The following is a 12,083-nucleotide window of genomic DNA, read 5'->3' as shown; positions in this document are numbered from 1 at the left end:
AGAGTCAGAGGCAGATAAGTGATTTGAATTTAGTTATCTGTATAGTTAAATATGTATTAATTCTGCACTTTAAGAAAAAAAAGTTTTACAAATCTTCTGACGAAAAGCTACTCTGAACTCTGGAAAGCAAAACCGCAAGATAACATTCAAGATGAGAGACATTCTCATAAGAATTAGTATGTGGGGGACTTCCCTGGTGGCGCAGTGGTTAAGAATCCGCCTGCTAATGCAGGGGCCCAGGTTCGATACCTGGTCTGGGAAGATTCCACATGCCGCGGAGCAACTAAGCCCGTGTGCCACAACTACTGAGCCTGTGCTCTAGAGCCTGGGAGCCACAACTACTGAGCCCACGTGCCTAGAGCCCGTGCACCACAACTACTGAGCCTGTGCTCTAAAGCCCACGAGCCACAACTACTGAGCCCACGTGCCTAGAGCCCATGCACCACAACTGCTGAGCCCGCACGCCACAACTACTGAAGCCCGCACACCTAGAGCCCCTGCTCCTCAAGAAGAGAAGCCACGCAATAAGAAGCCCGTGCACCACAACAAAGATCAGCCCCCGCTCGCCGCAACTAGAGAAAGCCTGCGTGCAGCAACAGTGACCCAACGCAGCCAAAAAAAAAAAAAAAAAAAGAATTAGTATGTGGGAATATATAGAATAAGTTGACAAAGTAAAAACTGTGAGCTAATAAATCAGAAACATTCCAGAAACCTGAGTGTTTCTGGACTCTTTCCTGTTGTTTCCCAGTCTGTCCCCAAAGCCTCTTGTTTTTAATCTCCTCCACAGAGCTACAGTAGCTCACTTTCTTCTCTTTCCTTGCTGCACATGTCTTCAGATTTTCTTTCTACCCAGGAGCAGTATTCAACAATGCATACATTTCATCCTGTAATCTTTTCCCTCTTTTACTTCATACTCCTTTGTGCAACACAGCACCCCTGCTTAGGAGTCCAGAGTCCAGCCCACCTGTGGCTCAGGCCTGTGGTTGTGGCTTCTGCTATCACCACCTGGTGGCAGTGTTTCTACACTGCAAAAGCAGAATTTGGGGTGGTACCAGAAAAAAAATCTTTGAATACTACATCTGCATACCAACTTAGGAGTTGCTTTCAATTCTCTTTACTCTTAAATGGTATTATATTTAGCATCATATTCAAAATGGTATCTTTTTCATGTTTCATATATTTAGCCCAAAGATTTTAAATTTTAAGTTGAGTGACAAAAAGGGAAATTTTAAAGTAATGATAGATATTAATGAAAGATCAAATATCCGTTTTATATAATTTACACAATTGTTTCTGTAATGCTGTTATATAGCCCAGTGTTCCCTTTATCCAGTTTTAAAGTACTAGGAATAAACTCTTAAATATTCATTGATGTTAAGAATACCTTAGCTACAACATCCCTGACTAAGTAAATAACAGTTAGTGGATTATCAGTCTTAGAAAATTCCAGTTTTGTGATATGTGAAATTCAAATAACTATAAGAATCTTTATGATGTTTCCTTCAGGTGAAATTCCTAAGCAGGTTAAAGTGAAAAAATTGAAGAACCTAAAGACTCTGGATTCTAAACCTGGTATTGACTTTTATAAATTTTTAAAACATATACTATATGGGTAAATGGGTCATACTGCTTACCTTATTTTCTTTTCTTTACTTCTTAGGAGTTTATACTTCTTATAAGCCATATCTAAATAGAGATGAAGAAATCATGAAACAATTGCAGAAGGTGATTACTTGCTCATATTATTAATTTAAATTTCCTTACTCAGGTATGCAGTATCCAGTAAAGCAACATGTGCTTTATGTATAATAATATGAAAAGAGGTCTTTCTGGACTCTGGACTTTGAACCAAAGCTTCATGGAAATCAGGAGACTAATGTAGCAGCAATTATGGGCTAGAAATATGGGACTGCAGCTATCAACCTAGTGCCAATCTTCCTGAAAACTTAGGAGTTATAGTGAGAAAGTCGTGGACTGTACTATGAGGTAGCTTAGCACCTAACAGGATAGTTAGCATTTTTTGGAAAATGTAAATATTATTAATACAACAAGTATGAAATAAATAGTCTTTGTTGTGAGCTAATATTTTAAAGTATGGGATGAATGTCTTATATTTTGCTGTAAGGATTTTTTACAGGATGTTGCACAGTGAACTTCACATTAAATTACTTCAAGATGAAGTTCTAGGGTTTTTTTCCTATCAAGTAAAATACATATTTACATATCAGCTAAACTTCTATAAGCATTCATTGTTTTGTATTCTCTGACACTAGAGTGTAGGTTCTCATTTTTTTCCTCTTTTAAGGGTGTACAACAGAAGCGTCCTTCTGAGGCTCAAAGCGTTATTCTCCGACGTTATTTTTTGGAACTGACACAAAGCTTCATCATTCCATTAGTAAGTTAGCATATGTATTTGCTTAATTTAATGATTTGTTGAAGGGCACATGAATGTTTTTTTCATCCGCCAAAACCTTATCTTAAATTGTTTTGCTTGCTCATGTGTGTAGTGATTAAAATAGAGCCCTTTGCAAGACACCTGAATTCTTTGTTCTGGTATTAATTGTGTAATTTGGTAAGTGACTTCCTTTCTTTGACCCTCAATTTCTTTATCTGTAAAATGTGGCTGATTACACTTTTCCTAAAGACTTTTCAGGCTTGTTGTGAATCTTAAATGAGATAATTTTTATGATATATAATTATTGAATTTTGCACCTTAAAAGGTTCTGCTGGAGCTTCTTTCTCTGATGTTATTTATTTATTTATTTATTTTTTGATCGGTACTTTTTATTTCATGCTAAGAAAGTCAGATTGTGTTCCCAAAGCAGATGGGAAGGTTTTAAGCAGTGATGTTGTATGCTCATATTTCCATTTTGTCTGAGGTATCAGGACAAAGCTTGAACTGGTTGAAAGAGGCATTGGGGTAGAGATGAGGTTGAACATTTTAGGATTCTATTATTAGTCCAAGATCCTACAATAGTACCTATTCCTTGCAGAGCATACCCAAGACTTCCAATATTACATTCCCAGGATACTGTGCAGGTGAAAAAACATGTTTACTGATTATACTTTCTAAAGAATTAAATAGCAGCTCCCTAGGATCATGGTCTGGGCTAAATAGATTTCACTGGGAAGAAGAACTTCACTATGCAGAGCTAAGCAGGTGCTTTCTTAAGACTGCCAAGCACTGGCGCTAGGGACCAACAATTTGTTTAATTCTCCTAACAACTCTATGAGGTAGCTGCCATTATCATCTGCATTTACTATAATGGAAAGAGCAGAAGTTTTGAAATCTGATATTATTTTCTTGAGCACAATTTGATATGATACCTGTGAGAATGTAGTTCCGTGATGTAGTTCCTTATCTGTCTTGTTCATTACCTTTTCCTCAGTCTGTCACATGGTAGCACTCAATAAATATTTATGAAATAAATGACTAGATGATATAGTTATTTTTTGAAGTTCAGTGGAGCATCATGTTAAATTACTAAAAGTTACGCCTTACAGTATAAGGCAGTACCATGATGTGGTCCTAGTCTGGAGACTGCATCAGAGAGAGACTCGTGTAGTTGTTAATGTAATCTATCTAAGAATATTATAGGAGGGCAGTCTGGAAATCTTTGCTATTATACTTTGGGAAGAAATATTCTCTCTTAGTCTATAGATGTCAATTTATTTTGTTCCATTTAAATCAACTTGCTTAAGTAAGTGAACTTTACTGTAGTGCTTAATTAAGAGCATGGGCTGAAGTCAAGTAGACCTGAATTCAAGTTCAAGCTGTGTGAACTTGGGCAGGTTACTTAGCCTTTCGAAGCCTCAGTTTCCCAGTAATACCTGCCACAAAGAATAGTTGCAAGAGTTAAAAGAGATCACGCATGTAAAATGTTGAGTACATTTTCTGGCACACAGTTACTCGATAAGGTTAATTATTATCATTAAAAATAAGTAGTTCTTTGGATTATCTGAGATTTAGTTAAATTTTTATTGACAGTCTGACTTCTCAATTCAATCTAAATTTAGTGTATCTATTGAGACGAGTGATGGTGTTGTTGATGTCCATTGAAAGAGCATATGATGAAAAACTTGGAAGCCCACTTTTTTTAAGTAGGTCAGTTTAAACATTTTTGAAGACTCTCTGGGTAAGAACACCTAACTTTGGCTAACTTTTTTTTCTTGGACTTAGGAAAGATATGTGGCAAGCTTGATGCCTTTGCAGAAAAGCATTTCTCCATGGAAGGTATAAATATATTCAGTTAAATTCCTATTTGAGTTGTCTAACTGTAGTTAACTTCTGTGAATATATCCGTTTTTAATTTTTAAATACAGTATGTCATGTTTTCTAGAGTCCACCCCAATTAAGACAGTTCCTTCCAGAAGAATTTATGAAAACACTTGAGAAAACAGGACCTCAGCTGACCTCTAGAATAAAAGGCGATTGGATTGGACTTTACCGGTTGGTCCTTTTTTTTCTATTTCATCCATCTATAGAGCTTTATTTAAAAATGAAACAAAAAACTGGGCTTAAACATATTCTTTTTTTTTTTTAATTTTTTGGCTGCGTCGGGTCTTAGTTGCGGCATGCAGGATCTTCATTGCAGTGTGCGGGCTTCTCTCTAGTTGTGTCATGTGGGTTTTCTCTTCTCTAGTTGTGGCGCGGGGGCTCCAGAGCGCGTGGGCTCTGTAGTTGCAGCGCATGGGCTCCAGAGCTTGTGGGATCTGTAGTTGTGGCGTGTGGGCTCTCTAGTTGAGGCGTGCGAGCTCAGTAGTTTTGGCGCACAGGCTTAGTTGCCCCACTGCACGTGGGATCTTAGTTCCCTAACCAGGGATTGAACCCTCGTCCCCTGCATTGGAAGGCAGATTCTTTACCACTGGACCACCAGGGAAGTCCAACGTATTCTTTTTTTAAAAAAATTACATTGTTTCACATGGTTCTCCTAGCTATAGGTAGAAAAAGTATTGAGGAGAGGAAGTTAAGTCGTAATCAAACTTGGCTTTTTAAAAATTTATTTTTATAGGCATTTTCTAAAATCTCCAAATTTTGATGGTTGGTTCAAGACCCGGAGGAAGGAAATGACCCAGAAACTGGAGGCACTCCATCTGGAAGCTCTTTGTGAAGAGGTTAGAAAACAGCGTGTTTGTGTGATGATTAACAACTATTGAAAATAAAGTTATTCATAGAGGCTGAAAGGTTATATCCATATCCACTACTTTATAAATAGTAATAGCTAACTTTTCCAGATCATGTGCTATGTGCCAAGGACTGTGCAGGTGCTTTAAATGGATAATGTCTTTTAATCTTCATAGTTCATTGAAGTAGGTGTGTTATGATCTGTGTTATGAGACACTTGAGGATTATAAATTAAGTGATTTGCTTCAGATCACATCACTGCTAAGTAGTGGAACCAGCAGTGTGCTCGAGCCCACTTGCGCTGGCTCACAAGAGCCAGCCGTGTGCATCTCTTCCCAGCTCTGTATTCAGTGATCTCAGGTTGGTAGCTTGAAATCAGCTACAGAGGGAGAATTACACGACAGAAACTGGCAAATGGTATAAACCAGGAACTTTTCCCGAGAACCAGTTGTTAAATATTTACTAGCATACCACTGGATGGAGTTAGAATTCAGATCCGAGCAGTCTAACTCAACATCTTTTCCACCATGCGTTATTCACCTTTCCCAGTTATTAATACATTTTTCCTGTATTTGGACTTTTTCATATTCTATAATTTGTCAGCAGACTATTTTAAATTAAGCTACTTTAAAAAATATAAAGGATAGTCTCAATTTGTGTTTAGTTTGAGGTGGGCTAGCCTCAGTGTTAACTTTCTAATCATAAACTCTCAGTGACTGTGGTTTTCAGAGAAAGAATACCATGAAGGCAACCACAAATAAGCCCAGGAAGAGCTTATTTGAAGATGCAAAGTTTGTATCCAGTAATATATTCATGTTCACAATTATCTTGATTTGTTAGTTGATGTACCTTATAAATTACTCACTACTTAGTGGGGTTGGGGGTTAGTATCGTACCTTAAGTTCCAATTTTGTTTTTCTTGATTGATCTATAAGGGCCAGAAAGGAATTTCTTACATTGTGTTTTACTTCCGAATATTAGACAGTCATTCTGGCTAATGTCAAAAAGTATCTGATTCACATTGTCAGAATATCATGTACAGATTTATACTATAATGCTATGTCTGGGTTAAATACCCTGTTCTCCTTTTCCTTCCCATCCTTTCTTCCCAGTAGCCTTGCCTATTGAAATAGAACGATTTGAATATTATTTTGAGTATTTACTGATTGAGATTTGTTTATTCTTCTAGGACTTACTTCACTGGACCCAGAAACACACAGAAGTAGAAACAGTAGACCTTGTATTGAAGCTAAAAAACAAGCTGGTATGTAGCCAAAGCAGCCAAAGATCTGTGAAGTTATTTTGCTCTCATTTGAGGTGATAGCTTTGATGTATCACAGAAGTAAATTTTTAAATGAGAGGACTTATGATTGGTCAATTGATGGTAGATCTGACTGAAAATACTTAGTCACTCAAGCAGATCATAATGAAGCCATGTATTTTTTTAGTTATTTACATGGAGTCTAATGAGCTTTACAAAAAACATGGTGACTTATATTTAAGACCACATGGTCTGCATTGATATTATCTATTAATTTACATAGAAGTCTTTTTTTGAGCTCAGCAATTGTATTGTTAAAGTGGCATGTTCTTTGCTTTTTTATAGATTCTGTAAATTCTGGTCTCAGTCTGAAGTTTCCAAATCTTTGACCATTAAAACTGTTTATTTAGAGAATATACTGTATTAATACAGCCTCAAAAGGTAATTTAAATGCTTCCAAATGTTCCTTATATAGTTGCAGGCTGATCGAGAGCATTTACCTGTGAAACCTGACACTATGGAAAAGTTACGGACACACATAGATGCAATTATTTTAGCATTGCCAGAGGACCTACAAGGCATACTGCTCAAAACGGGCATGACATGATATTTGCCAGGATTTTCCAGCCAAAAGGATTGTACACCATGAAGCATACTGACATTTCAACCAGACGCCCAAGATCTCTCGGAGCGGAAAATAGCCGTGAATGCTAGCTACAGGGTTGAAAGACTATACTGTATAAACAGACCTTTTTAGTGCATTAGTTTTAAAGAAATGGATATCTGTGGTGGTTCCACTTTAATACTGAAACACCGAAAGGCATTTCTATATTTTTAATCGTGTTCTAAAGTGCTCTTATGAGAGACCTGTGGGGCCATCAGTTTAAGTGATTCCAAACTGCAGTGCTGGCATTGCAGATATTTTTTTAAATTGGTGCTTCTCTGCCCAATCATGATAAAACTCAGGGGGATATAAAAATGACATTCACACTGGCTATCTTCTTAAGAAGAAGGAAAAGACTGAACTGTCGGACTGTAGTTAGGAGTGATTAATGCTTTTGTAGTGCCTTCCGTTGTCCTACGTGTTTCACAAAGCCCAGCTGCTAGTCTTGAAGCTTTTTCTTGATTATGATATGTAGTTTTTTATAAGGCATTCTTTTGAGTAATCATTGCTTAAAAATATGTTTTTTGCCTCCCATTGTGTTCATTATTAGTGGCATTGGTGTTTTTTTTTCAATTGTCATATAGGTTTCATTTCATTATTTTCTATACCAGTTTCAAATTTAATCTCAGTTTCACCAAAGGGAAGAAGACATCTAGTATTAATTATGGAAGAGTTTATTTCCTCTTACCCTTTGCTAATTGGGCCCAAGTTAATTAGCTTGTCTGTTTTTCAAAGGCATTCTAATTATAAACCTCATAATCAGCTACGTTTTTACACTGAACTATTCTTATTTCAAAGGCATTTTTAAAACTTTTATGTGATAGTCATTTGAGCGATTATAAGATTGATTTCTAGCATTATTTGTTTGGTAGGGTTTTTTCCCCCAAAATTAATATTTCTCAGAATACTTTCCCTACTGTTGTTTGACATGGAACTTTTGCCTCAATCACTGTTATAGCTAGTTTTTTCTCATTGTTGTTTTTGTTTGTTTATGTTTTGTTTTGTTTACACTATACTACCTTGCCAAAAATAGAAGATTGTGGTTTGGTAGAATAAGGTTCCTTCGTTAGTGTTTGAATAAGAGTGTCCTGAAGAAGCCACTGTTTAAAATAGGCACACATGACATAGCACATATGTAAATAGCTGTGTCTTGAATTACCCTTTACATATCCAAATTTAGTTGTAGGTTGTAAAAGAAATGGCTTCAGGAGCTATCTCTTATTCTCTGTTAATGTAACTCTTAAGGGCACTCCTGACCTAAGAAAAGGGTCCTTGGTGTTTGTAACTGTGGTCTTCTATCCAAATGTGCCCTTTTCTCATGGATACAAGTCTCTTGAAGCATACCTCAAAGTCATGGAGAGAATGTGGCATTTGAAAGAAATCATTTGCCTTTAATCACATGAGTTATTTTGTGAAACAACAGTTGTCCTCATGGAAAAGGGGCAACTACTTTTATATGCTAAAGTATTTCATATCTTCCTGGGAAACCTTATTTAGGTATAAATGGTCATCTTATTATTTTTCAAAAAGGTGTATTTTAATAATCTAACAATTTATATGTAGTTTGTGACCAGAGTTTGAAAGTTGTTAGTGTCATATCAAGGATCTTTTAAATTATACCACTACAGGATGTATCATTTCAACTTTATTTTGCACAGCTAAAGAGAAGCAAAGGATGCCAATTAGCATTATAATGGTATCTTCATATTTACTGTACTTAACAAAAAACCTAACACATGTTGAAAACCATATCATACTTACCGGGTTTATCTATTAATTTCAAATTATGTACTTGTAAAAATAACTTAAAATTGCATTGGGAACCTGAGAAAGACTGGTAACTTTAATTTTTTGTGTGATTTTCAGAGCTGTCTTTTTTTTTTCCTGGAGGAGACATTAAGATCTAAAACCTGCCATTTAATGTGTATCTTCACCAGCATCAGAAGGAATCACTGCTTTCAGGGTGTTATGTAATGCCTAGTGCCTTCTGTTTTCAGTGAAAGGGGTTTTGAGAAGGCATTTATGGTCATTACTGAAAACCTAATTAAAGGCCTTGGATTTTAAAGCCCTTGGATATCTTGTATTATTTCTGAGTAAGACTGGAATGCTTGAAAAAAATGCAGAGTAAATGAAACCTTTGCATTATGGGATTCCTTTTAGTTTCTAACTTATTTTTTTAATTTAAATGAAAACCTTCCTCTCTTTACTTCATTATGAACAGATGAATAGTCCATTTTATTAACAGACAGAATTAAGTGATTTCATATCCTTCCTACCAGTGTCTTGATTTTTGTGAAATGTTCTGATGAAAAATTTTTAGCTTAATAATCTAGGTATTGTTAGATTCTCCGCTTGCTACCTTTTCTTTTCTAACCTTAAATCTCAAATTACTTTTATTTCTTCCTCTTCGTTTTTGAAAGTAGCTAGTATATAATACCGTTCTTTAGATTTTAATTTATTTTTTAATAATAAAATATATTGGATGTTACTCCTTTTTGAAGTTACTGGGTAATATCCTTCAAAGTATACTGTAAAATATATTGGTACATTTAGAAAAGATGCCATTAAAATTTGTCCTTTGGTTTTCACTTGCCAATAACTTAACTCACTTGTTTTTATATACCTGAATTTTACTTTCTTCTTTTAGCATAACTTGGGGGAAAAATTTTAACTATTAACTTTCTAATATTAGTCCTTTAAAAACAGATGGTTGAAGAAGGCAAAAAGCTTCTCTAATTATGGATGAATGTCATTTAAATAACAAAATATGTTAACTCATAATAATGACTAAATTATCACTAATAACTTGATATCCCTTCATATATTGAAGATACAGTACTTATATGCCATCTACAACTTGGTTGAATTATGGTATTTATTATTATATCAATAGAAATTAGCATTTGTTAATAGAGCTCCGAGAATTTTCCTTGTTTGTTTGAAATAGATAAAGCATTTGATACAAGGTACAAAATCATGATTCCTAAAATATATCCCACATCTAACCAATTTTTAGAAAAGCAAGTTTAAGGTTGATGGTTAGTTAATGAAATAGGTTTATGACGTTTATTTTGCAGTTATAACATTGCCTATCTCATGATGCACAAATGTTGAGAAAAAAAAGATGGCAGTAGAATTCTGCTATATCCTAGTCTCCAGTGTTATTTCTGGACTTTTGAACACCAGCCTTTCTCTGTTACCCATTACTTGAATACCACGCTATGCCTTTCTTCAAATTAAGATTATTGTTGTCTAATTATCGTAGGTTTCATTCCATTTTACTAGTGTTAACACTAGGCTTGGGTTCTTCTGTTTAAATTTTTTTTTTAAGTTTTATTGGAGTATAGTTGATTTACAATGTTGTGTTAGTTTCTGCTGTACAGCAAAGTGAATCAGTTGTACATATACATATATCTGCTCTTTTTTAGATTGTTTTCCTATATAGGTCATTACAGAATATTGAGTAGAGCTCCCTGTGCTATACAGTAGGTTCTTATTAGGTACCTATTTTATATATAGTAGTGTGTATTTCAATCCCAATCTCCCAGTTTATCCCTCCCCCTTTTTCCCCCTTGGTAACCATAAGTTTGTTTTCTACATCTGTGACTCTATTTCTGTTTTGTAAATAAGTTCATTTGTACCATTTTTTAGATTCCACATATAAGTGATATCATATGATATTTGTCTCTCTCTGTCTGACTTCACTCAGTATGACAGTCTCTAGGTCCATTCATGTTGCTGCAAGTGACATTATTTCGTTCTTTTTTATGGATGAGTTATATTCCAGTAATCTTCCAAAGAATGTATGTACCACATCTTCTTTATCCATTCATCCATCAATGGACATTTATGTTGCTTCCATGTCCTGGCTATTGTAAATAGTGCTGCAGTGAACGTTGGAGTGCATGTATCTTTTTGAATTACGGTTTTCTCCGGATATGTGCCCAGGAGTAGGATTGCTGGATCATATGGTAGCTCTATTTTTAGTTTTTTAAGGAACCTCCATACTGTTCTCCATAGTGGCTGTATCAATTTACATTCCCGCCAACAGTGCAAGAGGGTTCCCTTTTTCTCCACACCCTCTCCAGCATTTACTGTTTGTAGATTTTTTGAGGATGGCCATTCTGACTGGTGTGAGGTGATACCTCATCGTGGTTTTGATTTGCATTTCTCTAATGATTAGTGATGTTGAGCATCCTTTCATGTGTTTGTTGGCAATCTGTATATCTTCTTTGGAGAAATGTCTATTTAGGTCTTCTGCCCATTTTTGGATTGGGTTGTTTGTTTTTCTGATATTGAGCTGCATGAGCTGCTTGTATATTTTGGAGATTAGTCCTTTGTCAGTTGCTTCGTTTGCAAATATTTTCTCCCATTCTGAGGGTTGTCTTTTCATCTTGTTTATGGCTTCCTTTGCTATGCAAAAGCTTTTAAGTTTCATTAGGTCCCATTTGTTTATTTTTGTTTTTATTTCCATTACTCTAAGAGGTGGGTCAGAAAAGATCTTGCTGTGATTTATGTCAACGAGTGTTTTTCCTATGTTTTCCTCTAAGAGTTTGATGGTGTCTGGCCTTACATTTAGGTCTTTAATCCATTTTGAGTTTATTTTTGTATATGGTATTAGAGAATGTTCTATTTTATTCTTTTACATGTAGTTGTCCAGTTTTCCCAGCACCACTTATTGAAGAGACTGTCTTTTCTCCATTGTATATTCTTGCCTCCTTTGTCATAGATTAGATGACCATAGGTGCGTCGGTTTTTCTGTTTATTTTTGCCTCCCCATTTTCGTTGTCATCATACTATTTCTGCTTAGCCATTAGAAAGCTAAACTTCGTAAATCCTTTATTTATTTATTTTTTTACTATCCCTCATGTTTTTCCATATCCACCAGGATGAATACTTTGTAGTATAAATTGCTTCTATATTGAGATAATTTTGAAAAATAGTAACTTTATGTTCCCAAGTTATCATACTTGCTATTAAGTGAGTGGATATTTAGACTTTAGTAGGAAGCTATAAAAATGATTGATTTTGAT

The 12,083-nt window shown here is 35.3% G+C and overlaps 1 protein-coding gene across 4 annotated transcripts in view; it reads left to right on the top strand.

Moving 5' to 3' along the window:
* The window catches only part of DENND6A (DENN domain containing 6A), a 61,784-nt gene extending 52,669 nt beyond the window's left edge, over positions 1-9,115 (top strand). For all 4 annotated transcript variants that reach the window (XM_061197030.1, XM_061197029.1, XM_061197028.1 and 1 more), the window contains 8 exons: positions 1,507-1,572; positions 1,661-1,725; positions 2,306-2,395; positions 4,181-4,234; positions 4,341-4,450; positions 5,013-5,115; positions 6,315-6,389; positions 6,862-9,115. In XM_061197030.1, the coding sequence (XP_061053013.1) occupies positions 1,507-1,572; positions 1,661-1,725; positions 2,306-2,395; positions 4,181-4,234; positions 4,341-4,450; positions 5,013-5,115; positions 6,315-6,389; positions 6,862-6,993 (695 nt within the window). In that variant the 3' untranslated portion in view covers positions 6,994-9,115. The remainder of the gene's footprint in view (positions 1-1,506; positions 1,573-1,660; positions 1,726-2,305; positions 2,396-4,180; positions 4,235-4,340; positions 4,451-5,012; positions 5,116-6,314; positions 6,390-6,861) is intronic.
* The last annotated feature ends 2,968 nt before the right edge of the window (positions 9,116-12,083 follow it).

This window comes from Eubalaena glacialis, chromosome 7, assembly GCF_028564815.1.
Source record: "Eubalaena glacialis isolate mEubGla1 chromosome 7, mEubGla1.1.hap2.+ XY, whole genome shotgun sequence".
Classification (NCBI taxonomy): Eukaryota; Metazoa; Chordata; class Mammalia; order Artiodactyla; family Balaenidae; genus Eubalaena; species Eubalaena glacialis.
The sequence above is the reverse complement of the archived record's forward strand: the minus strand, read 5'-3'. Positions and strand labels throughout refer to the sequence as shown.